Raw genomic sequence first — 23995 nt, 5'->3', positions numbered from 1 at the left:
GGATCTCTCAGATGTATTATAATACCCGCTTTGTGAATCCACAAGTCCAATATAGTGTAGCAGGTGTTGCAAAGTTGAGTGGAGTAATTGTAGATTGAGGAGTAGGATGTCAGAATTTGGTGTGGTAAAATTATTTAAAAATTGTAAAATGCTAAGAGAAGAAAGCATTGAATGTTTCTGTTATAAAAGGTGTTTTTATTTGTGCTAATAAGAAAGTTAAAAAAATTTGCAGGTACATATGGACGGTCCCAGACTGAAACATTTGTATCGAAGGCCAAGCAGCAGGGTTGCCTTGGTAACAGGCTTTCGAATTTCTTTTTAATTTAACCAATCAATTTGAAACAGAACAGGCTTTTTGAATTTACCCAATCAGGCACTTGGATACCAGCAACCGATCAAATTCAAATCTAATGGTTTTGGCAACCTGGGACCAATAATATAGGCGGGGATGCTGATATGTCACCACAGGTATAAAAGAAGAGGGCAGTGGGAAAAAAAGTAGAGAGAGCAACTCTCATTTGCCAGAGTGAAAGCCTTAAAAGTCTTAAAAGAAAGCCTCATCTCATTAGCGAAGGTACCAAAGAAGACAGAAGTTCCAGACAGAAGAATCAACAGAGAAAGCCCAGAATATTCCAGAAGATGCCAAAACTGGTTGTAATTTAGAGAGTGACTAAATTTTTATTTTTTGTTCATTAATAAGTAGGGATTGCATTCCATTGGAATCGTGTTTTATTCAGCTTGTTAATAGTTTAGTTAATTAGACAAAAAAGTTGTTACTTAGAACATAGAACATAGAACAGTACAGCACAGAACAGGCCCTTCGGTCCACGATGTTGTGCCGAGCTTTGTCTGAAACCCAGATCAAGCTATTTCCTCCCTATCATCCCGAAGTACTCCATGTGCCTATCCAATAGCTTCTTAAATGTTGCTAAAGTTTCTGACTCCACTATCCCTGCAGGCAGTCCATTCCACACCCCAACCACTCTCTGAGTAAAAAACCTACCTCGGACATCCTTCCTATATCTCCCACCATGAACCCTATAGTTATGCCCCCTAGTTACCGCTCCATTCACCCGAGGAAATAGTCTTTGAACGTTCACTCTATCTATCCCCCTCATCATCTTATAAACCTCTATCAAGTCTCCTCTCAACCTCCTCCGCTCCAAAGAGAAAAGCCCAAGTTCCCTCAACCTTTCCTCATAAGACCTACTTGTTGAGTGTTAGGTAGTTATTTTGATTTCTTAGAAATATTAGAAACCCGACAGCACAGAAAGAGGCCATTCGGCCCATCGAGTCTGCACCGACCACAATCCCACCCAGACCCTACACCCATATCCCGACATATTTTACCCACTAATCCCTCTAACCTATGCATCCCAGGACACTAAGGGCAATTTTTTAAGCTTGGCCAATCAACCTAACCCGCACATCTTTGGACTGTGGGGGGAAACCGGAGCACCCGGAGGAAACCCACGCAGACACGAGGAGAATGTGCAAACTCCACACAGACAGCGATCCAAGCCGGGAATCGAACCCAGGTCCCTGGAGCTGTGAAGCAGCAGGGCTATCCACTGTGCTACCGTGCCGCCCATTTAACCAATAAAAGTTGCTGAAGTGCAGATCGTACTACTTCACACTCACTTTTATGGATTATGAGGCAAGGTACTCCTTTTTGAGTGATTAGGTATTAGTTCTCAGAGAGGGAGATCCACCTCCGCTTCTTAACACAGGTAAATGCGGGGCTCCATTCTGCATTGTCAAGTGTAGTTGCTCCATTCAGCCATCGGGGATTCAGAAATCGGAATACTCTGCACCTTCAGATTGTTTATTCAGTGTATTAGGGGAGCAGAAGTCCTAGTTTTCTTATCGATTGCCCATCACTACACAGATTACAATGGAGACAATCATAATTGGAAATTCTCAGGCTTGTACGTGAAAAAGTTTTATTGAATAATGATTGAAAATAGAGTTTCCACATAATACAATAAAGTATACAGAATAAATAAATATCAGGGATTGGGCTGTGAGCTGGAATGTATACATACTCCATGAGGCAATAATACATCCTACTCACCCTTCGCCTCAACCACTGGCTGGTTAATCACCGAAAATGCACGCAGTGAACAAGCTGAGAGTGAGCGAGTAACACTGTATTCGGCTTGTTGTTGTTGATAAGGATCTTGAGTATTGTTGAGAAAAAAGACATGCTATCAAATCTTTTCATCTTGCACTCATCAGGTCAGGCTTGCAAGAACACCAAGGGTGGGATTTTCCGGCTGCACTCGCCCCAAGGCCTGAAAACCCAGACTGAGCTCAATGGACCTTTGCATGGTCCTACGATTCCCGTGGCGGGCGGGACAGGAAAATTCCACCCTAAGTCTCAAAGGGAGAAACTATATAACAATTTACATTGCATGAGAAGTGGGTGCTGATTGGTTGGCAAGTGGACTTAGAGTCAGAGTCATAGAGGTTTACAGCATGGAAACAGGTCCTTCGGCCCAACTTGTCCATGCTGCCCTTTTTTGTTAAACCACTAAGCTAGTCCCAATTGCTCGCGTTTGGCCCATATCCCTCTATACCCTACTTACCCATGTAATTGTCTAATGCTTGCAGCCTATAGTGCTTCATGTAGATGGCTCACTACCACCTTCTCAAGACTTAGATGCATGGGCATTTTATGATGGCCTTGCTGGTGACAGCCACATTCCACGAATGAATTTAAAAAAAATTAGTCTGATGACTGATGAACGAAACCAGTTCCTTTTGTCTGATCAAATTGACAAACATTACAATGTCGAGGAAGCTGATCCCTAGGCCTGTGCCAATGCTGAGCTATTTATTTAACCCTTGGCCTTTCCTTATCACCCTTCAGTTTTTTTCCATTCCAAATACTTATCCACTTCCATTCCATTTTCAAAGCTATTGTGCATTGTGCTCCCAATTTTTGTGCACTACAAGCTCTAACAGCCATCCATCCTCATCATGATGTGGGGAAAGGAGACAGAAGTTAGAAGTAGGCCTTTCAGAAGTGAAATCGGGAAGGATCTTTTTACAGCAAGGAGAGTCGAAATCCAGAATTCACCTTTACTCACCAAACCTGCTGCACTGACTCCACCCCCCCCCCCCCACCCCTGTGTGCTACCACCATCCCTCCCCTCTCCCCAACGTCTGCCACCCCAACTATCCCAGGAAAGCTCTGGCTATTGGGGACAGTTGGAGCTTTCAAGACTGAGATTGATGGACATTTATTGTGTAGATTATCCATGCATGTGGAGCAAAGACAGGTGAGTGGTACAGTTCCACCATGATCTAATTGAATAGTTGAACAGGACCAAGTAGCTGAATAGACTTCTGTTCCTCATCTTCCAACATTCTGAACCTTCTGTACAAAAGAAAATTCCTAAGTTTTCCCATTGGCAGCCAACAAGGCTAAAGACTTTGTGAATATAACAAACAGAGGTATGTTACAAGGCAATTGAACGTAGCACCCGATAACTACTACAATGAATGGGTACAAAACTTAATTGTTGAGATCTGGATTCATTGATAAATTCTTCTAATGCAAATGTTGTACTCTATGGGCGGGATTTTCTGGCTGCGCTCACCCCAAGGCCGGATATATCCACCCGAGGTCAATGGACCTTTGCACGGTCCATTTCCCTCCCACCCATAACGATTCCCGTGGCATGCGGGACAGGAAAATTCTGCCCACCACATTAAGGGCATCAAAAACAACACCGTATAAAGTATCATGATAGTCACAATTTCATTTATCAAGTGTAAAAATATTTAGCAAAACTCTCGGAAAATGGGAGATTTGGCTGCATTTCTATCAGAATATGTACGAATCCATACCTCCTACAGTCTGTTCATTTGCTTTGATGTATGCTCAACGAGAGACATTATGAAGGTGTTGGGACTGAAGCACTTTCCATTTTGGGCACTTCCAGGGTCAGATGTGACCCAGTTTTGCGACATTTAAATGATGAGTTTAGCCTCAGAATGACATGATTTTGGATGTGCACTGGCTGTAAATTGGCAATGTGGACCAGGACCCAAGCCAAGCTCTCTGCGGAAAGTAGGCGGTGTGAATTTGGTTTGACATCGTGTGTGGAGTTTAAACCCAAGGGTGCTCTTTCAAACCATTGAATTGCTGAGCTCTCTAAAGGGCAGCACAGTGGCACAATGGTTAGCACTGCTGCCTCACAGCGCCAGGGACCCAGATTCGATTCCTATCTTGGGTCACTGTCTGTGCGGAGTCGGCACGTTTTCCCCGTGTCTGCGCGGGTTTCCTCCGGGTGCTCCGGTTTCCTCACACAGTCTGAAAGACGTGCTGGTTAGGTGCACTGGCCATGCTAAATTCTCCCTCGGTGTACCTGAACAGGCATTGGAGTGTGGCGACTGGGGGATGTTCACAGTAACTTCATTGTAGTGTTAATGTAAACCTACTTGTGACTAATAAATAAACTTTACCAAGAGGCTGAAATTTTCTGGCCCTTCCTGCCAGTGGGATCTTGCAGTCCCACCGATGGCGACTCCCCGCGGTGCGTTTCCCGGCAGCAGCGGGCACGGGGCACGTAAAATCTTGTAGGCCTCGGAGGGACCAGAAGATCCCACTGGCGGCTAAAGGCAGGACACTCTGCTGCCACTAGAAAATACGCCATGGGGTGGAGGGGAGTGAGGGGGGGGGGGGGGGGGGGCGGGGAGGGGAGGTGAAAAATCCCACCCATAGTGAATAGGTAAGGACTGTGGGCCAAATTCTCTGACCTCACCCACAGCTGGGATTGTCTGGTCCCGCTGCAATGAATGGAGATTTGGCTGAGCGCCAAAGTCTCCATTCCCACTGGCAGTGCCGGCGGGGTGTGAAAGGCCAGAGAATTCTGGCCTCTTTCTGCTGGTTGGGGTGTCAGCAACACAATGATCATCATTTTTAAACCATCACAAAAAGAGTGACGATGGCGATTAAGTTAAGGGTAACGTCATTATACAGAGTGTTGTTGGGGCATAAATTACCACAGGGAGTCATTAAAACAGTGACCACTGCTTGCATTAAGGGAAAACTGGACACATATTTAAAGTGGAGAAAGATAGAAGGCTATTGACAGAGTACGGGGCAGTTGGGTTAGTTTTGAATTGCTTTAGCAAACAGATGGCACTTGTACGATGGGTTAAATTGTTTTCCATGAACTTCCGTGTTCACCCACTTAACCCAATTAGTGTGCGATTCATCCCCCACCCACACTCCAACACTCTATCAAGATATCAATGATTGGCTGTGACAGTTGCACCCATCATTGTCCAGGGGACAGTAGCATAGTTGTTGGCCACGATTCTGCCATCCCTCTCCTCTAATATTTAGTGTAGTGGGCCGGGAGATTGTCGCATCAGCCGATTCGCGGGGTTAGTGCGCACGCTCATGCCCTGTCAGCGCCTCCCAGCGCCGGATTTCCAGCGGCAACTGCTCCACGCCAGAAATCGGTGGGGAGGCGCAAAGACCATTAAAACGGTCATTTTAGTACAATTTGAATGTGATTGGTGGTACCGGGACTGAAGTCTCCGGGGCCCACTAGCATCTCCCGCCCCACCAGAGTGTTTCACTCCAGCGGGGATTACAGTAGCTCCCCACTCTCGGGGAACTAGCAGCCCAACCCCACTATAGTGAAGGGAGGCAATTGGGGGCCTGCAGAGGGTTGCGCGGTGGAGGGGTGCATGGGGCCATGCCAAGGTGATGGGCATATGGGGGGCAGAGCCAAGGGTGTGGGAGGGTCTTGCTGCCACTCTGCATAGGTATCGGTGGAGGAAGGAGGGAGGGAGGCCAGTGATCGTGGTGGGCTGGGGCAGATGGGGGAGGGGGTTTGGCGGGGGGAGTACGGTCAGCCTACTGGGGGGGGTTGGCACTGTGGGTGGGTAGGGTTGGGACTGTCGTTGGGGGGGAGGGGGAAATCGGTGGTGGTGGGGGGGGATACTGGAGATCGGGGCGGGCCAGGAGAGGGGGGGATTGGGGTTGGGCCCAGGAATAGTAGAGGGGCCAGCGACTGAGCCATGGGGGGTGGGGGCGCAGAGAAGCGGCATTGTGGGGTCACAGGGCTGGCCAGCGATCGAGTTGATCAGCAATTGGGAGGCCATCAGTGTGGGGCAACTGTGCATGCGCCAATCTTGGCACTGACAGATCGACACATGCGCAATGGCCCACTCAGCGCGCTGATTTCAGCCTCTCCAACGGGAATAGGCCCTGCCCGCTGAAATTTAATGATATTCAGGCTGGCAGCCTCTGCAGTGCACAGAGTGCGGGAGATTCTAGTGTGAACTCCCGCTGAAATAAACAGTGTAAATTACTCCAGTCTTCACACGGATTCGACAGTTAGAATTTGTTTGGGAGAATTCCGCCCGTAATGTTACTACACCTGTAATGCAAAGGCCTGGACAGTTTTTCGGGGAGTATGAGTTCAAATCCTCCCCAAGGCAGCTGGGGCAATTTTAACATAAATCAATAAATCGGAAATGAAATTCTAGTCTCATTAATAATGATCACAAAATTTAAAAAAAACGATCTGATTCACTAATATTCTTCAGGGAAGGAAATCTGTCACCCCTTCCTGGTCTGGTCTGCATGTGACTCCAGATCTACAGCAATGTAGTTGACTTTAATCACACGCTGAAATAGAATAGCAAGCCACTTAGCTCCCAGATAGAAAAAACACAGTTTGGACCAGCATTCTTATTCCCCCATTTTACTGGTGTTCCATTGTAAAGACTATGACAAGACTATTTTAGACCAGTATTCCTATTTCCTCATTTTACTGTCTTTTTTGCCTTCTGGGTACTGTAACAAACTGATGCAGGAGAAAGGAAGCACTGTCAGTGTACCTACTGGACTCCAGTTGTTCACCACCACCATCTCATGGCCTGTAAACGCTGGCTTTACCAGTGAAGGAATAAGTCCAAACCATTGAGCTGGTAGTCAGCTTCCTGTGAATTGATCAGATCCCATTCCAAATAGTTCCAGTTACCAGGAAAGCTGTTGTGCTTGGAATTATTGGCATTTGCACAGCTTGCTGTTCATCCGAGAAGTGAATTGGGCCTGCCATTGCAAGTTGATCAATGATAACTCCCAGATATTCCAAGAAGCAATTTAAGAGATTATATGGTTAAATCACTGGGGTAGACAAGTGTAAAATAATTCGGAAATAAGGGGAACTATTTAGAAATAAAAATTGACAGCGAGCTTGGACGTTCCTTCTGGTGAGGGAAGCTGAGTATGATTCGCCTCTGCCAGGCTAGCAGAGATGTATTTAAAGCTGTTTCATGCATGCATTTGAACAGTGAAGAGAGGAACACCACACAAATGCACTTTGCTGGTGAAATTGGAATTGGAAGTGAATGCAAAATGGGTGGGGTTGCTTTGGCTGTTTGCCATCCACACCTCCAAATATTTGGTTCTATGGAAATCGCCCGAACTGAATCTTGGGGACACGGTATAATGCGCAGCCCATCTGACACACTAGCACCACTGGTTCCAGACAAATTCCTGCGCTTCAGAGTTTGTTTTTCCACCGAATGCCTCCAAGTCATTTCCCAGCTATGGTCTGTGCCACAACAGCCGCGATATCACTGTTGATGCCAGTCACAGTTTGGGGGGAGGGGGTCTCAGAAATACTTTGGAGAGCATCCTTCTTTTGACACCTGGCTGAAGTTCTACTGGACAGTCTGAGGCATGTCACTCCACGCTTTGGCCTTCTTCTTGGCAATGGCCAGCCATGGAGGCTCCACCGTCGCCAGCGGAGCAACCTTCACATTGGACACTGGCCGTCTCTCTCTCATTCCCGTTCCACAGGCTTGAAGTTTTGGTTGTAAATGTGAACCTAGTGAATGTGACAGAGAGGGGTCAACTTCACAGTATGAAGAACAACATCGCACCAATGTAGACTCAAGCTGATATCAGCCCACATAGAAATTATTCAGTTACATATTGTGTTTATTCAGCAAATGATTTATATTAAAGAGGGTAAGTCTGTTGGTTTCAAGGTGGGTGGCTGGCAATGCAAAACAGACAACATTGGCTTCAACTCCAAAGTTACCTTCAGTGAAAATTTTTTAATTAGGCATTTTCATAATTTTTGAAATACTTGAATTGTTTGAGTTCAGGTTGCTGAGGAATTGAAGATGATCTGTCAGATGCAGAGTGAAATAGCAGATTATCCTCAAAGCCAGCTCCATAAGGAAAGATTTGCATTTACACGTTACCTTTCATGACCTCAGAAAAGGTGTTGCAGCCGAGTAAATGTTGTAAATGTGGTGGTCAATTTACACACACCAAGCTCCCATAATCAACAATGTGATATTGATCTGGTGATCTGATCAATTAGTGATCTTCTCTGGGAAAAGATTATTGACCCTATACACCAGGGAACCCTGCACATCTTCAAAATGGTCATCCCTCCTGGGAGGTCAGCCTGGACCCGAGTTTGATAACTTACCCAGAAGATGGATAAGGAGCCAATTTAATATTTGTCGATTGGTACCAGACGCGATGCTTACTTTAGGCACCATAATGTGGAGATGCCGGCGTTGGACTGGGGTGGGCACAGTAAGAAGTCTCACAACACCAGGTTAAAGTCCAACAAGTTTATTTGGCATCACGAGCTTTCGGAGCTCTGCTCCTTCATCAGATGAGTGGAGAGTTGGATTCACAAACACGGCATCTATAGACACACTCAATTGCAAGATAATGTTTGGAATACGTGTCTTAACAGGTAACCTGTAAAGACTTGATTACCTGTTCAGACTCGCATGGAGATTCAAGTGACCTGGCCGCTTTGAAATTCTCACAGCTGACAGGCAGGAATGAAGATCGTGATCACAGGCTTGCCTGAAATCACAATGCCCGGGGTGATCATCAAGTCTGCTAGGACTAGAAGGGGCAGTCCAGTCATGGGACCCCCATCCCCAGGGAGGGTAATGGAGACAACCCCTTGTCTCCAGCCCTTAAAAGACCCTTCTTCTTCAGCCTGGCAGTGACATAGGGGCAAATGGCCACCAGACCTACCTCTGTGATACCCCTCAGAGCCCAAGACACCAGACCAGGGTGTCAGTGCCAGTATGCCAGGGGGCAGTGCATTACTGGCACTGACAACGTCTGAAGAGGGTCCTGAGTGGGGGGTTTGATGGGCCTGAATGGGGTTCTGATGAGGAAGGAGGGCAGAATGGGGGTGTTTACCAGTTATCTGCAGATGCCGTCTTTGCTGAAGGGTTGTTGATGCTCCCATGATCAGTGGGCACAGTAAAAAGTCTCACAACACCACGTTAAAGTCTAACAGGTTTACTTGGAATTATGAGCTTTTGGAGCGCTGCTCCTTCCTCAGGTTAGTGAGAGCAACGCTCTGAAAGGAGCAGCGCTTCGAAAGCTCGTGATTCCAAATAAACCTGTTGCACTTTAACCTGGTGTTGTGAGACTTCTTACTGTGGAGATTTCTTACTGTTATGAGACTTCTAACCTGGAGACTTTTTACCATGCCCACCCCAGTCCAATGCTGGCATCTCCACATCATAATCAGTGAGGCGGGGGCATTTCATTTTTCGGGGGAAAAAGCCTGAAAACGGGAGAATTCTCCCTGCCATCTTTCAGATGAGATATTAAATCAAGGCCACATTCTCCACACTATTACAGCAAATTTGGCCTGTCCAGTCTACATGAAGATTAAAGCCCCCATTATTGTTGTTTACTTTTGTTACCTGTAATTTCCCCCAATAATTACTGTGAGAGGGCCTAGCAACTACTCCCACCAGTATTTTCTACCCTTTGTTATTCCTTAGGTCCACCCACACCGATTTTACATCTTCATTTTCTCAGCTAAGGTCTTTTCTCTTCACTGGCCTTTTTCCCACCCTTTTTTTTATCAAGGTGAGCCCTTCATTTTATCCCATTTTGCCTAACTTTTTTAAACATCAGGTGTTCTGGAATATTTACTTCCTAATCTTGGTCACCTTGCAACCATACCTCCGCAATAATGATTTGATCAAATCCACTCATTTGTATCCGTCCTTTTGATTGTACGGAATTTGAATACTCCTGAAAATAGACATCTTGTCGAAGTTTTTCATCTTGGACTCACCAGGATAATAGCAAGAATACCAATGTCAGGGAAACAATAGCATTATACTGTATGAGAAAAAGGTGCTGATTGGCTAGCAAATGGGTTATGACTGGTAGAAGTATTTAGAATGCACCAGTTCTATTATACCTGTTCGAATGATGCTTAGCTTAAATTAGGCTGGAATCAGAACTGTGCCTGGCACTCAGGCGGGAAAAGATTGGCATCTGGTTTTGGTACAATTCAGAATTTTTCCTCCATTAGTATTTGTACATAAATATATCATACCATAATTTCTGGGGAAATATAAAAACTAGAAGCAAGAGTAGGCTATTCGGCCCTTCGAGCCTGCCCCGTCATTCTTCTTGATCATGGCTGACCATCGAATTCAATATCCTGACTCCCCCCTTCCTCCCATATCCCGTGATCCTTTTAGCCCCAAGAGCGATATCCAATTTCTTCTTGAGATCAGACAACATTTTGGTGTCAACTACATTCTGTGGGAGTGAATTCCACACATTCATCACCCTCTGGGTGAATAAATTTCCCTTCACCTCAGTTCTAAAAGGTTTACCCCTTTTCCTCAAACTATGATCTCTAGTTCTGGACTCCCCCAACCATTGGGAACATTCTTTCTGAATCTACCCTGTCTAAACATGTTAGAATTTTATAAGTTTCTATGAGATCCCCTCTCACTCTTCTAAGCTCAAGTGAATACAATCCCAATTAGTCTCTCCTCATATGATAGACCTGCCATCCCAGGTATCAGCCTGGTAAACCTTCGCTGTACTCCTTCCATAGCCTCTTCAAATAAGGACACCAAAATGGCACACAATACTCCAGGTGTGGCCTCACCAATGCCCTATACAATTGCAGCAAAACATCCCTATTCCTATACTGAAATCCTCTCGCTATGAAGGCCAACATACCATTTGCCTTCTTTACTGCCTGTTGTACCTGTGTGCTTACTTTCAACAGCTGATGCATGAGGACATCAAGGTCTCGTTGAGTATCCACCTCTCTCAATTTACATCCATTCAAGTAATAATCTGTCTTTCTATTATTGTTACCAAAGTGGATAACTTCATTATACTGCATTTGCCATGCACATGCCCACACACTCAGACTGTCCAAATCCTGCTGAAGCATCTCTGCATCTCCTTCACAGCTTACCCTTCCACCCAATTTTGTATCATCTGCAAATCTGGAGATAATACATTAAACTCCCTCTTCCAAATCATTGACATATAATGTGAACACTGGGGTCTTAGCGCAGATACCTGTGGTTCCCCACTAGTCACTAACTGCCAATCAGAAAATAAGACATTTATGCCAACTCTTTGCTCCTATCTGCTAACCAGTTTTCTATCCATCTCAAAACATTACCTGCAATCCCAGGTAATATATGATATATGTACTTAGATATTGGGGAACAGGCAATTATATCCAGCACCTCCTAATTTACAACTGTATCCGCTCATTTTGATAAACTCTGTGTAAAGTTATTTTTTTACCAGTTCCAGGTGGAGTTTTGGTCTTAGACTGATCTTCCTCCTTCGCATTGATATTAATTTCCTTGCTCTGAAAGCTGGGTAAGGGGTTCTTATTTTCACTTATTTCCCACAAGGGTTTCGTTGCTTCCTAAAGGAGAAAATAAATTAAAATGAATGGTCCAACAACAGGTTAATTTGGTAACATTATTTGCTTTAATGACTGCCGATACTGGACATGAATTTAATATTCAGGCAATTTTTCCAAAGAAGCCAATTGCTAGTGTTTTGACTTCTGCTGAAATCAAACAGTAGGGGCTGAATTTCATTGGGGGGGTGGGGGTGGGGGGAAGGGGGGGGCGGTGGCGGGTGTGGGTGCTGGTGAGAGAGTATTGCGAGCCCCTGTCAATTTCAAAATGACTGACTTAAGAAAAACCCAATCAGACACCTAACCCGTGTTGGTGGATAGTCCCACTCCCCTTTCGCTGTTTTAAATCCCACTCCCCTTTCGCTGTTTTAAATCTGCTTCACACTCCTCCCGGTCTGCTTCTCAGTGATCCTGACCTATTTCACATTCTTTCCAGACTGCCTCTCCAGCTCTGACTTTTCCTTTGAGATACGCCTTGCAATCTACAACTTTTAAACAAGTTTTTGGTCACTTGCCCTAATATAGTTCAGTGCCAAATGTTGTTTGATAACAATCCTGTAAAGTGTCTTGGGCTATTTTACTAAGTTTGAGGTGTAGTGTCAATGGAAGTTATTGTTGCACCAAACTTTTTAAAATTAGTATTAATCCTTTTCCACCACATACTGTTTCCTACTAGGGCAGGAGTTGATTTACTCCCAGGGATTACACAATATTCCATTGTGAACAAACATTTTGGATTTGAGGAGCTTCAGGAGGAATGAGGCTATCAGAACGGGCAGATGGGTGACGGGTGCAGTTCAATTGGGAAAGTTTGAGTGACTACATTCCACATGTAGCCAGATATCACCTTGAGCCACTTGTGTCCACTTCTCATTATTGAAATGGGGAGCATCCAAGAGGCAAGCTACCATTAAGACTGAGCGGGAAACATTGCTTCAAACTAAACTATGAAAGTAGGGCAAGAATTATTTTTGTATTCATTCGTGGGAAATGGGCATCGCCGGCCGGTCAGCATTTATTGCCCATTCCTACTTGCCCGAGGGCAGTTGAGAGTCAACCACATTGCTGTGGCTCTGGAGCCACATGTCGGCCAGGCCAGGTAAGGATGGCAGATTTCCTTTCCTAAAGAACATAATTGAACCAGATGGGTTTTTCCAACAATCGACAATGGTTTCATGCTCCACCTAACAAGTGAAAATTTAGGATTGATATCAGGAAATTCCTCTTCATATTGGTATTGGTCAACTCATGGGATTGACTCCCACATAGAGCAGCAGAGAAGAAAGCTTGGAATCATTTAAGAAGCAGTTGAATGTTGGATTAATGAGGATTGGGCTTTCAAGATGGAAAAACAATCTTGCTGCAAACATAAACCATTTATTACTCACAAATGAACTGCCAATGTGAATATACCATCAATTTAATGAAAGGGATGTTACCTTTTTTGTATCCGTTTGAATCAAGGATTTGTTCTCCGAGGTTTGGGGTCTGTCCTGTGTGCCTGCGTACTGGCCCTGGAAGCCTTTCCGTTTTTGTCTGGCCATGGAGACCCAGACTGGCTCCAAAGAACTGACTCCAGTGCTCGCATTGTCCGCTGTGGCAAATTTCTCAGGCAGTGAGTTCCTCTCTGTGTAACAGATTTGTGCAATCATAGATCTTTTCCACAGGGAAAAAGGCAATCTGAACATCTTACATCGAACAGACTGATTCAGACAGTGCCAGGATTGGTTTCACTTAGAGGCTGACTGGGAAGACTTTCCTCAGTTGCATGATTTTAACAGTTAATATGTAAATGAAAGCTGGAAAACTCCACTTATTCTGAGTCTGCATTGATCATTTGATGATGAATTAATGTCTAACTTTAAATTTTCTCGAGAAAAGAGAAGATTGAGGGTGACTATTTTTTTTCAAGATGGCGCCGGAGCGAGGCCACTTCTAACAAGCTGTGCCCAGCATACCTTCTAATTCTATCTTTCACTCTCGTTCTATGCTTCTAAAACTTCATTCTAACTCTTTTAAACTCTCACCCTCTCATTTCCTTCTCTATGATATGCTTTGTCTGTATAGCATGGAAGAAACAATACTTTTCGCTGTATGCTAATACATGTGACAATAATAAATCAAATCAAATCAGATCTAATATGGTGATTGTTCGTTTAAGGGTAACAGGGCAGAGTAAGGTTCACATGGCCTGGGCAACCAATCAGGATTCAGAGTGGGGAATCATCCCGGGGGAGGAATTAATAAATCCTTTGTTGTTCACTAGTGAAGTCCCTGAAAGTGCATCATTACAATGACCAAATAGATGGTTAAAATATGAAGAGGTTGGGATGTAGAGATGATAGATGGGGTTTTATTTCTAAGTGTTGACTCTAGCGGGAAAAATGACAGCCCACCAGTTGCCTTGCTGGGTTTTCCTGTTGTATTTTTAAACACTTTGGGCGCGACCTTAACTGCTGTTCATACCACGCTCCCGCTGCAGCGAGGTTGGAGAATTTGGAAGCCAGATCTCCATTCGCTGCAAAGGGATAGGACAATCCCGCCAGTGTGAATGGTGATAAGATTTCGGCCTTTGGAAAACAAACACTGAATGAGCCCATCCTATCAGCAACCTTGGCTGCAGGAGGCAATGCCAGGGGTCAGTGCCACGGCCAATTCGAAGGTGGTGTCGCCAAGGTACTGCCCGGGAATGACCATCTCCCTCCTGTAGGCTGTACCTACCTTGCCCCCTTGGCGGGTCCTGTTCACCAGGTCCCCGTTTGTCAAGACCTATTGTAAACCTCACCAACGTGACGTCACGCTGATGGGTGGGGACATCCCTAAAGTGGGGGAGGGAGGGGGGGGGGGTTGACGTGATGGGGAATATGTTAAGTGGATGTTGATGGGGTTCCTGACCTTTCATGTTGGGAATTCCATTACATCATTGGCATGAGGTGGGGACAATCTCAATGGGAAAGTCCCCTGGGGTAAAAGCCATTTTGGGAATCCCGCTGGATTCTCCACCCCCTCCGACCTTCCTGCCCACCAAAAACAGGGGTGGAAATTCCATCACCCACCGATGTTTCCACTTGTGACTGAGACAGAACTTGGGGCTTTAAATATCAGGCAGACACCAATTAATCCAAAATGAAATCAGGAGACAGTGATTAGAATGTCCAAGATCACAACATGTCATTCGGATGAACAGCTGCATGCATGTCAGAAAACGCTGATGAGTACATGAGGGAGGAAGGAATTGACGGATTTTTAAAAAAATAATTCTTGGGGTGTGGGCATTGCTGGCTGGTCAGCATTTCTCAAGGAGAACATGCCCCTGTCTACATCAAGGGGGACGATGTAGAAAGGATTGAGAGCTTCAAGTTTCTTGGTGTCCAGATCACCAAATCCTGGAGTTCCAGGACTTTGACCCAGTGACAGTGCAGAAATGGCAATATATTTCCAAGTCAGGATGGTGTGTGGCTTGGAGGGGAACTTCCAGGTGGTGATGTTCCCATGTGTCTGCTGCTTAGATGGTAGCAGTCATATGTTTGAAGGTGATGCCTTAGGTGGCTTGGTGAGATCTTGCATTGCATCTTGTAGATGGTATACATGGCTGCCACAATGCCTCGGTGATAGAGAAAACTACTGTTTGTGGATGGGGTGCCAATCAAGTGGGCTCATTCCTCCTGGGTGATATCAAGCTTCTTGAGGGTTGTTGGAGCTACATTCATCCAAAGTGGACGGTATTTCATCACACTCCTGGCTTGTGCCTTGTAGATGGTGGACAAGCTTTGGGGAGTCAGGAGGTGAGTTACTCACCACAGGATTCCTAGCCTGTGATCTGCTCTGGTAGCCATGGTAATTATATGACTGGTCCAGTTTCTGATCCTCCAGGATGTTGATAGTCGGGGATTCAGAGATGGTAATTTAAAAAATTTATTTGTGGGACATGGACATCGCTGGCTGGCCAGTATTTATTGCCCATCCCTAGTTGCCCGGGGGGGCAATTGAGAGTCAACTACATTGCTGTAACTCTGGAGTCACATGTAGGCCAGACCAGGTAAGGACGGCAGATTTTCTTCCCAAAGGGACATCAGTGAACCAAACGGTTTTTTTCCCACAATTGACAATTGTTTAATCATTATCAGTAGATTTTTAATTCTAGATATTTTTTATTGAGTTCAAATTCCACCATTTGCCCTGGTAGGATTCAAACCCGGGTCCCCAGAACATTAGCTGAGTTTCTGGATCAATAGTCCAGCGATAATACACTAGGCCATTATCTCCAATGGGTAATGCCATTGAATCTCAAGGGGCAATGATTCAATTTTTTCTTGTTGGACATGGTCATTGCCTGGCACTTGTGTGGCATGGACCTTACTTGCTACTTGTCAGCCCAAGCCTGGATATTGTCCAGGTCTGTACATTTGGACATGAACTGCTTCAGTATCTGAAGAGTTGCAAATGGTGATGAACATTGTGCAGTCATCAGAAAACATCCCCACTTCTGACCTTACGATGGAAGGAGCAACACTGATGAAGCAGCTGAAGATGGTTGGACCTAGTACACTATCCTGAGGAATTCCTGGAACTAAGGTGATTGACCTCCAACCACCACAACCATTTTTCTTTGTGTTGGGTATGACTCCAACCACTAGAGATTATTCCCTCTGATTCCCATTGATTCCAGTGTTGTTTGATGCCATTCTCGATCAAAGGCTACCTCAAAGTCAAGGACAGTCATTCTCAACTCACTCAGGAGTTTAGCTCTTTTGTCAATACAAAGAACAAAGAACAATACAGCACAGGAACAGGCCCTTCGGCCCTCCAAGCCCACGCCGCTCCCTGGTCCAAACTAGACCATTCTTTTGTATCCCTCCATTCCCACTCCGTTCATGTGGCTATCTAGATAAGTCTCAAATGTTCCCAGTGTGTCTGCCTCCCCACCACCTTGCCTGGCAGCGCATTCCAGGCCCCCACCACCCTCTGTGTAAAATACGTACTTCTGATATCTGTGTTAAACCTCCCCCCGCCCCTCACCTTGAACCTATGACCCCTCGTGAACGTCACCACCGACCTGGGAAAAAGCTTCCCACTGTTCACCCTATCTATGCCTTTCATAATTTTATACACCTCCATTAGGTCACCCCTCAGCCTCCGTCTTTCCAGTGAGAACAACCCCAGTTTACCCAATCTCTCCTCATAACTAAGCCCTTCCATACCAGGCAACATCCTGGTAAACCTCCTCTGCACTCTCTCTAAAGCCTCCACGTCCTTCTGGTAGTGTGGCGACCAGAACTGGGCGCAGTGTTCCAAATGCGGCCGAACCAACGTTCTATACAACTGCAACATCAGACCCCAACTTTTATACTCTATGCCCCGTCCTATAAAGGCAAGCATGCCATATGCCTTCTTCACTACCTTCTCCACCTGTGACGTCACCTTCAAGGATCTGTGGACATGCACACCCAGGTCCCTCTGCGTATCTACACCCTTTATGGTTCTGCCATTTATCGTATAGCTCCCCCCGACGTTAGTTCTACCAAAATGCATCACTTCACATTTATCTGGATTGAACTCCATCTGCCATTTCTTTGCCCAAATTTCCAGCCTATCTATATCCTTCTGTAGCCTCTGACAATGTTCCTCACTATCTGCAAGTCGAGTCATTTTCGTGTCGTCCGCAAACTTACTGATCACCCCAGTTACACTTTCTTCCAGATCGTTTATATAAATCACAAACAGCAGAGGTCCCAATACAGAGCCCTGTGGAACACCACTAGTCACAGGCCTCCAGCCGGAAAAAGACCCATCCACTGCCATCCTCTGTCTTCTGTGACCAAGCCAGTTCTGCACCCATCTAGCCACCTCCCCCTTTCTCCCATGAGATCAACCTTTTGCACCAACCTACCATGAGGGACTTTGTCAAACACTTTACTAAAGTCCAAATAGACGACATCCACGGCCCTTCCCTCGTCAACCATGCTAGTCACTTCTTCAAAAAACTCCACCAGGTTAGTGAGGCATGACCTCCCTCTCACAAAGCCATGCTGACTATCGTTAATGAGTTTATTCCTTTCTAAATGCGCATACATCCTATCTCTAAGAATCCTCTCCAACAACTTCCCTACCACGGACGTCAAGCTCACCGGCCTATAATTTCCCGGGTTATCCTTCCTACCCTTCTTAAATAACGGGACCACATTAGCTGTCCTCCAATCCTCTGGGACCTCACCTGTGTCCAGTGACGAGACAAAGATTTGCGTCAGAGGCCCAGCGATTTCATCTCTCGTCTCCCTGAGCAGCCTTGGATAGATTCCATCAGGCCCTGGGGATTTGTCAGTCTTTATATTCCCTAAAAAACTTAACACTTCCTCCCTTGTAATGTTCAATGTTTGAACCAAGGCTGTAATGAGGTCAGGAACTGAGTGGCCCTGGCAGAATCTATACTGAGCATCAGTGGGCAGATTATTGCTAAGCAAATGCTGCTTGACAGACTGTCGATGACCCCTTCCATGGCTTTACTAATGATCAAGAGTAGATTGATGGGGCCGGGCAATTGGCTGGGCTGGAATTGTCCTGCTTTTTGCATACAGGGCATACCTGGGTACATTTCCACATTGCTGGGTAGATGTAACTGTACTGGAAGAGGTTCGTAAGAGGAGCAGCAAGTTCTGGAGCACCAGTTTTCAGTACAATTGCTGGAATATTGGCAGAGCCCATTGCCTTTTCAGTATTCAGTGCCTTCAGCCATTTTTTGATGTCACGTGGAGTGAATTGAATTGGCTGAAGTTTGGCTCCAAGATACTGGAAACCTCCAGAGGAAGCCAAGATGGATTATTCACTCAGCACTTCTCGCTTAAGATTGTTGCAAATGCTTCAGCCTTATCTTTTGCACTGATGTGCTGAGCTCCTCCATCATTGAGGATGGGGATATTAGTGGAGCCTCCTCCTCCAGCGAGTTATTTAATTGTCCACCACCATTCACGATTGAATGTGACAGGATTGCCGAGCTTGGATCTGATCCGTTGGTTGTGGGAATGTGAGTGGTGAGGAAGATCTTAAGATGCTCCAAGATAATTTAGACAAGTTGAGTGAATGGGCAAATACTGATGCAGTATAATGTGGATAGCTGTGAAATTATCCATTTTATACAGAGAAACAGAATGGCAGAGTATTCTTTAAATGGTGATAGATTCAGAAGTGTTAACATACAAAGAAACCTGGGTATCCAAGAACACCAATCACTGAAAGCAAAAATTCAGGTGCATCAAGCAATTAGGAAGGCAAATTAGGGATGGCACAGTGGCAAGCACTGCTGCTTTACAGTGCCTGGTTCGATTCCCGACTGGGTCACTGTCTGTGTGGAGTTTGTACAGTCTTCCCGTGTCTCCTTCGGGTGCTCTGGTTTCCTCCCACAGTCCAAAGATATGCGGGTTAGGTGGATTGGCCATGCTAAATTTCCCCTTAGTGTCAGCTGGGTAAATGCATGGGGTTATGGGGATAGTGCCTGGGTGGGATTGTGGTCAGTGCAGACTCGATGGGCCAAATGGCCTCCTTCTGCACTGTAGGGATTCTATGTCTATATCTATGTCAAATGGTATGTTGGCCTTTATTGCAAGAGGACTTGAGTACAGGAGTAAGGATGTCTTACTGCAGCTGTATAGGGCCTTGGTGAAACCACACCTGGAGTATTGTGTGCAGTTATGGTCTCCCTACCTAAGAACGGATATACTTGCCATAGAGGGAGTGCAGCAAAGGTTCACCAGATTGATTCCTGGGATGGCAGGATTGTTGTATGAGGAGAGATAGGGTTGACTGGGCCTGTATTCACTGGAATTTAGAAGAATGAGAGGGGATGTAATTGAAATGTATAAAATTCTGACTGGGCTAGATACAGGGATATTATTTCCTCCACCTAGAAGGGTCACAGTATTAAGATGTGGGCCATTTAGAACAGGGCTGAGGAGAAATTTCTTCACTCAGAGGGTGGTGAACCTGTGGAATTCTCTGCCACAGGAAGATGTGGAGGCCAAATCACTGAATAGATTTAAGCAGGAAATGGATAGATTTCTAGACTCTAAAGGTGTCATCAGCTATAGCGTTAAGATAGAGGATCAACCATGATCCTGTTGGATGGATCAAAGGGCTGAATGGCCTACTCCTGGTCCGATTTCCTTCCCTAAAGGGCTTTAGCTTTTTATAACAACCAACAATGGTTTCATGATCATCATTACACTATTAATTCTGGATTTTTATTGAATTCAAATTCAAATTCCACCACCTGCTGTGGTGAGATTCAAACCTAGGTCCCCAGAGTATTACCGTGGGACTCTGGACGTCTCACCCAGTGATGATACAACTACGCCACCACCTCCCCGTGCTGATAGAGTTAAAAGAAGTGTAAATGGCTCACTGCGATTATCGTAACTATCAAGAAATCACACAACGATCGAGAAATCAAACAATGTTGTTTCCTTCTCAGTTGCAACACAGTGAAACAGATTGTAGTCATTATCATCATCAGCCCAATCTTCCTCAATCCCCCCAAAAATGAGCAAAACACATGATAGTTCAAGACAAACTCATGTTCCATACCTGATGCTTTACTGAAGTCTAGCTGGGTTTGACTATCCTTTCTTTCATAGTTTCCTCGCGCAGCGTTGTATTTTTCTTGCGTTACAATCTTTGTTGAAGCATCCACGGAATCAGCTTTCCCTGCCGGGCGGTACCTGGACTTGTGGCTTTCCGGGAATAATTTGCTGGCATGTTTACCATTGTCCTTCTCCATTCTGTTCATCGAGGCAGCCTCTCCCTCACCGTTGGCTCCGGCATCACTGCTCTCAAGCACTAGGGTCTGCGTTCCTGTCCCTGGCGGTATTCCCATCGGCTGTTGGCTGTCAACTACTTTCTGTTCACAGTTACTTTCAGTCGAGTATTTGTGTAGAGGAGAGGTTCTCCTGAGTTTGACTCCAAATGGGTTTTCTTTGGTATCCAATCCAGTCTTTGTTTGCTGTTTTATAACATTCTGGAGACGTGGCTTGTCAGCAGAATCTGGTTCAGTGCTATCTGATTTCACCTTTAACGGCTGATTAACAAACCGTTGATATTTCATGCAACTCCCCACCTTTTGACTGGATAATTCTTTATTGCCATTCTCTTCGGATGTTGTTTCATTATGCTCAGATTTTGGTGCTGTCAAATGACTACAGTCAGTGTCCAAACCTTCATTCTTTCTATTGGCCTCCAACAGGGACCTCTGCCAGGCAGATGCGATTGAGAATTTGATGGAAGCTTGATTAGCAAGCCTGTTATCCTTCTGCAAGGACTCATCAGGTGTTGAAAGCTCCATCTGCCCCGGACTGGAAAGTAACTGTGGAGTTGAAGGGCCAGATTGAATTACTAAATCTTCATGTGGATTTTCTGATGTAAATCCAATATTGTCTGTCAACACATCGCTTGAAGTTAGCTCGCATTCTGCCCTGTGATTTAATAAGCTCTTGGTGCCCGCTTCCCCAGTTACTGAGTCACCTGCCGGGATATTTTCTTCCTGTCCTTCTTTATCTGTGAATGAATGCAAAGCCTCATCAGGAGGCGCAACAGAATTCTCCCCCTTCATTTGTTCACAAGTTGGGCTGTGCTGGATTGTGTTTGGAGACTGTCCCTTTCCAGTTTCCTCTGTGTGCACTGCAACTGAGATGTTTTCCTCAGTTGGAGGTTTGTCAGCATTGGGGGGAAGCCAATCCTTCACAGTGTTCTCAAATGTGGCATTTTCAACAGATCTAGTTCCATCTTTGGTCTGATCTTTTGTCTCTGAACATTCTGTTGAATCAGTGCTAGCCGTTGGTGGCATGGGAGAGGAAGATTCAATGTCTTTTTCATCCTCCAAGCAGGACTTCATGAAGGTTGAGCTGAAATCTTCTTCGTGCATGAGCGACACTCCCGGTGACAATCCTTGAATGGTGGGAAGCTTCTCAGAATCAGGTACATTTTCAGAGGCGATGACCTTCTCTGAATCAGATATTACTCGAGTTGGAGGATTTGGCGATACATCCCCATTCTGATCTTTATCGTTCCCATCACCGGTGGCTTCAGGTTCTGGAATGTGACGAGGAGAAATCTCAAGCTTTTTGGAACCCTTAGGAATCTTTTCTGCAAATTCCTCTCCAATTGTTTCAGATTTTAAATCATCCCCTTGTGCCAATAGATCTGTTACACAGTGGAGAAAAGAGGAAATAATATTTTAACATCACCTAACAAAGTTAAAAATGACATGCAACAGCTTAACTTTAAAGGTTGCACATACCACTATCTCATAATATATATTGAAACATTCAACCAGCTCTTACTGTACACATTATAGATTCCCTTATTGTTCATCCAAATATATATCACCTTCATATCTTATAAATCACAAGTGGAAACACATAACCAATATAAAACCAGATGTAATATGTTGATCCTAAATTACTCAGTGCAGAGATTAAAGAAATTGTGATTGTTCTACTTAGAACAGAAAAGGTTAAGGGTGGTTTTGATAGAGATGTTCAAAATTAAGGGGTGTATTGATAGGGTTAAAAGGGCGAAACTAGCAGGGGGCTTGGTAATCAGAGGGCACAGGTTTCAGAAGTTGGGAAAGAGCCTGAGGCAAGGTGGAAATAGACTATTTTTTAACAGTGAGATTTAAAGGGTGGCACGGTGGCACAGTGATTAGCACTGCTGCCTCACAGCACCAGGGACCCAGGTCCAATTCCCAGCTTGAGTCACTGTCTGTGTGGAGTTTGCACTTTCTCCCCGTGTCTGCGTGGGTTTCCTCCGGGTGCTCTGGTTTCTTCCCACAGTCCAAAGATGTGCAGGTTAGGTGCATTGGCCATGCTAAATTGCGCTGTAGTGTCAAGGGGACGAGCTAGGGTAAATGCATGGGGTTATGGGGATAGGGCCTGAGTGAGATTGTTTTCGAAGCAGACTTGTTGGGCCGGACGGCCTCATAGAGTCATAGAGGTTTATAGCATGGAAACAGGCCCTTTGGCCCAACTTGTCCAAGCTGCCCCTTTTTTAACCTCTAAGCTAGTCCCAATTGCCTGCGTTTGGCCCATATCCCTCTATACCCATTTTACCCTTGCAACTGTCTGAATGCTTTTTAAAAGACAAAATTGTACCCATCTCTACTACTACCTCTGGCAGCTTGTTCCAGACACTCACCATTCTCTATGTGAAAGAATTGCCTCTCTGGACACTTTTGTATCTCTTCCCTCTCACCTTAAACCTATGCCATCTAGTTTTAGACTCCCCTACCTTTGAGAAAAGATATTGACCATCTAGCTGATCTATGCCCCTCATTATTTTATAGACCTCTATAGGATCACCCCTAAGCCTCCTACGCTTCAGAGAAAAAAGTCCCAATCTATCCAGTCTCTCCTTATAACTCAGCACCATCAAGTCCCTGTAGCATCCCAGTAAACTCTTTTCTGCACTCTTTCTAGTTTAATAATATCCTTTCTATAATAGGGTGACCAGAACTGTACACAGTATTCCAAGTGTGGCCTTACCAATGTCTTGTACAACCTGTATTCAATGTTCTGAACAATGAAACCAAGCATGCCGAATGCCTTCTTCACCACTCTATCCACCTGTGATTCCACTTTCAATGAACTATGAACATGTACCCCTAGATCTCTTTGTTCTATAACTCTCCCCAACGCCCTACCATTAACTGAGTAAGTCCTGTCCTGATTCGATTGACCAAAATGCATCACCTTTCATTTATCCAAGTTAAACTCCATCTGCCATTCGTCAGCCCACTGGCCCAATTGATCAAGATCCCATTGCAATCCTAGATAACCTTCTTCATTGTCCACTATGCCACCATCTTGGTGTCATCTGCAAACTTAACAACCATGCCTTCTAAATTCTCATCCAAATCATTCATATAAATGACTAATAACAGTGGACCCAGCACTGATCCCTGAGGCACACCGCTGGTCACAGGTCTCCAGTTTGAAAAACAACCCTCTACAACCACCCTCCGTCTTCTGTCACCAAGCCAATTTTGTATCCATTTGGCTACCTCACCCTGGATCCCGTGAGATTTAACCTGATGCAACAACCTACCATGTGGTACCTTGTCAAAGCCCTTGCTAAAGTCCACGTAGACAACATCAAATGCACTGCCTTCATCTACCTTCTTGGTTACCCCTTCAAAAAACTCAATCAAATTTGTGAGACATGATTTTCCACTCACAAAGCCATGCTGGCTGTCCCTAATCAGTCCTTGCGTCTCTAAATGC

The 23995-nt window shown here is 45.2% G+C and overlaps 1 protein-coding gene across 6 annotated transcripts in view; it reads right to left on the bottom strand.

Moving 5' to 3' along the window:
* Window positions 1-1914: 1914 nt before the first annotated feature.
* The window catches only part of LOC144493000 (uncharacterized), a 160733-nt gene continuing 138652 nt past the window's right edge, over window positions 1915-23995 (bottom strand). For 4 of the 6 annotated variants that reach the window (XM_078211768.1, XM_078211766.1, XM_078211765.1 and 1 more), the window contains 4 exons: window positions 20307-21917; window positions 13169-13356; window positions 11606-11732; window positions 1915-7862 (listed from right to left, as the gene is read on the bottom strand). In XM_078211768.1, coding sequence (XP_078067894.1) covers window positions 7696-7862; window positions 11606-11732; window positions 13169-13356; window positions 20307-21917 — 2093 coding nt within the window. In that variant the 3' untranslated portion in view covers window positions 1915-7695. The remainder of the gene's footprint in view (window positions 7863-11605; window positions 11733-13168; window positions 13357-20306; window positions 21918-23995) is intronic. The other 2 variants (XM_078211769.1, XM_078211770.1) reach the window with 2 other exon arrangements.

The sequence above is a fragment of the Mustelus asterias genome, chromosome 4 (assembly GCF_964213995.1).
Source record: "Mustelus asterias chromosome 4, sMusAst1.hap1.1, whole genome shotgun sequence".
Lineage (NCBI taxonomy): Eukaryota > Metazoa > Chordata > Chondrichthyes > Carcharhiniformes > Triakidae > Mustelus > Mustelus asterias.
The sequence above is the reverse complement of the archived record's forward strand: the minus strand, read 5'-3'. Positions and strand labels throughout refer to the sequence as shown.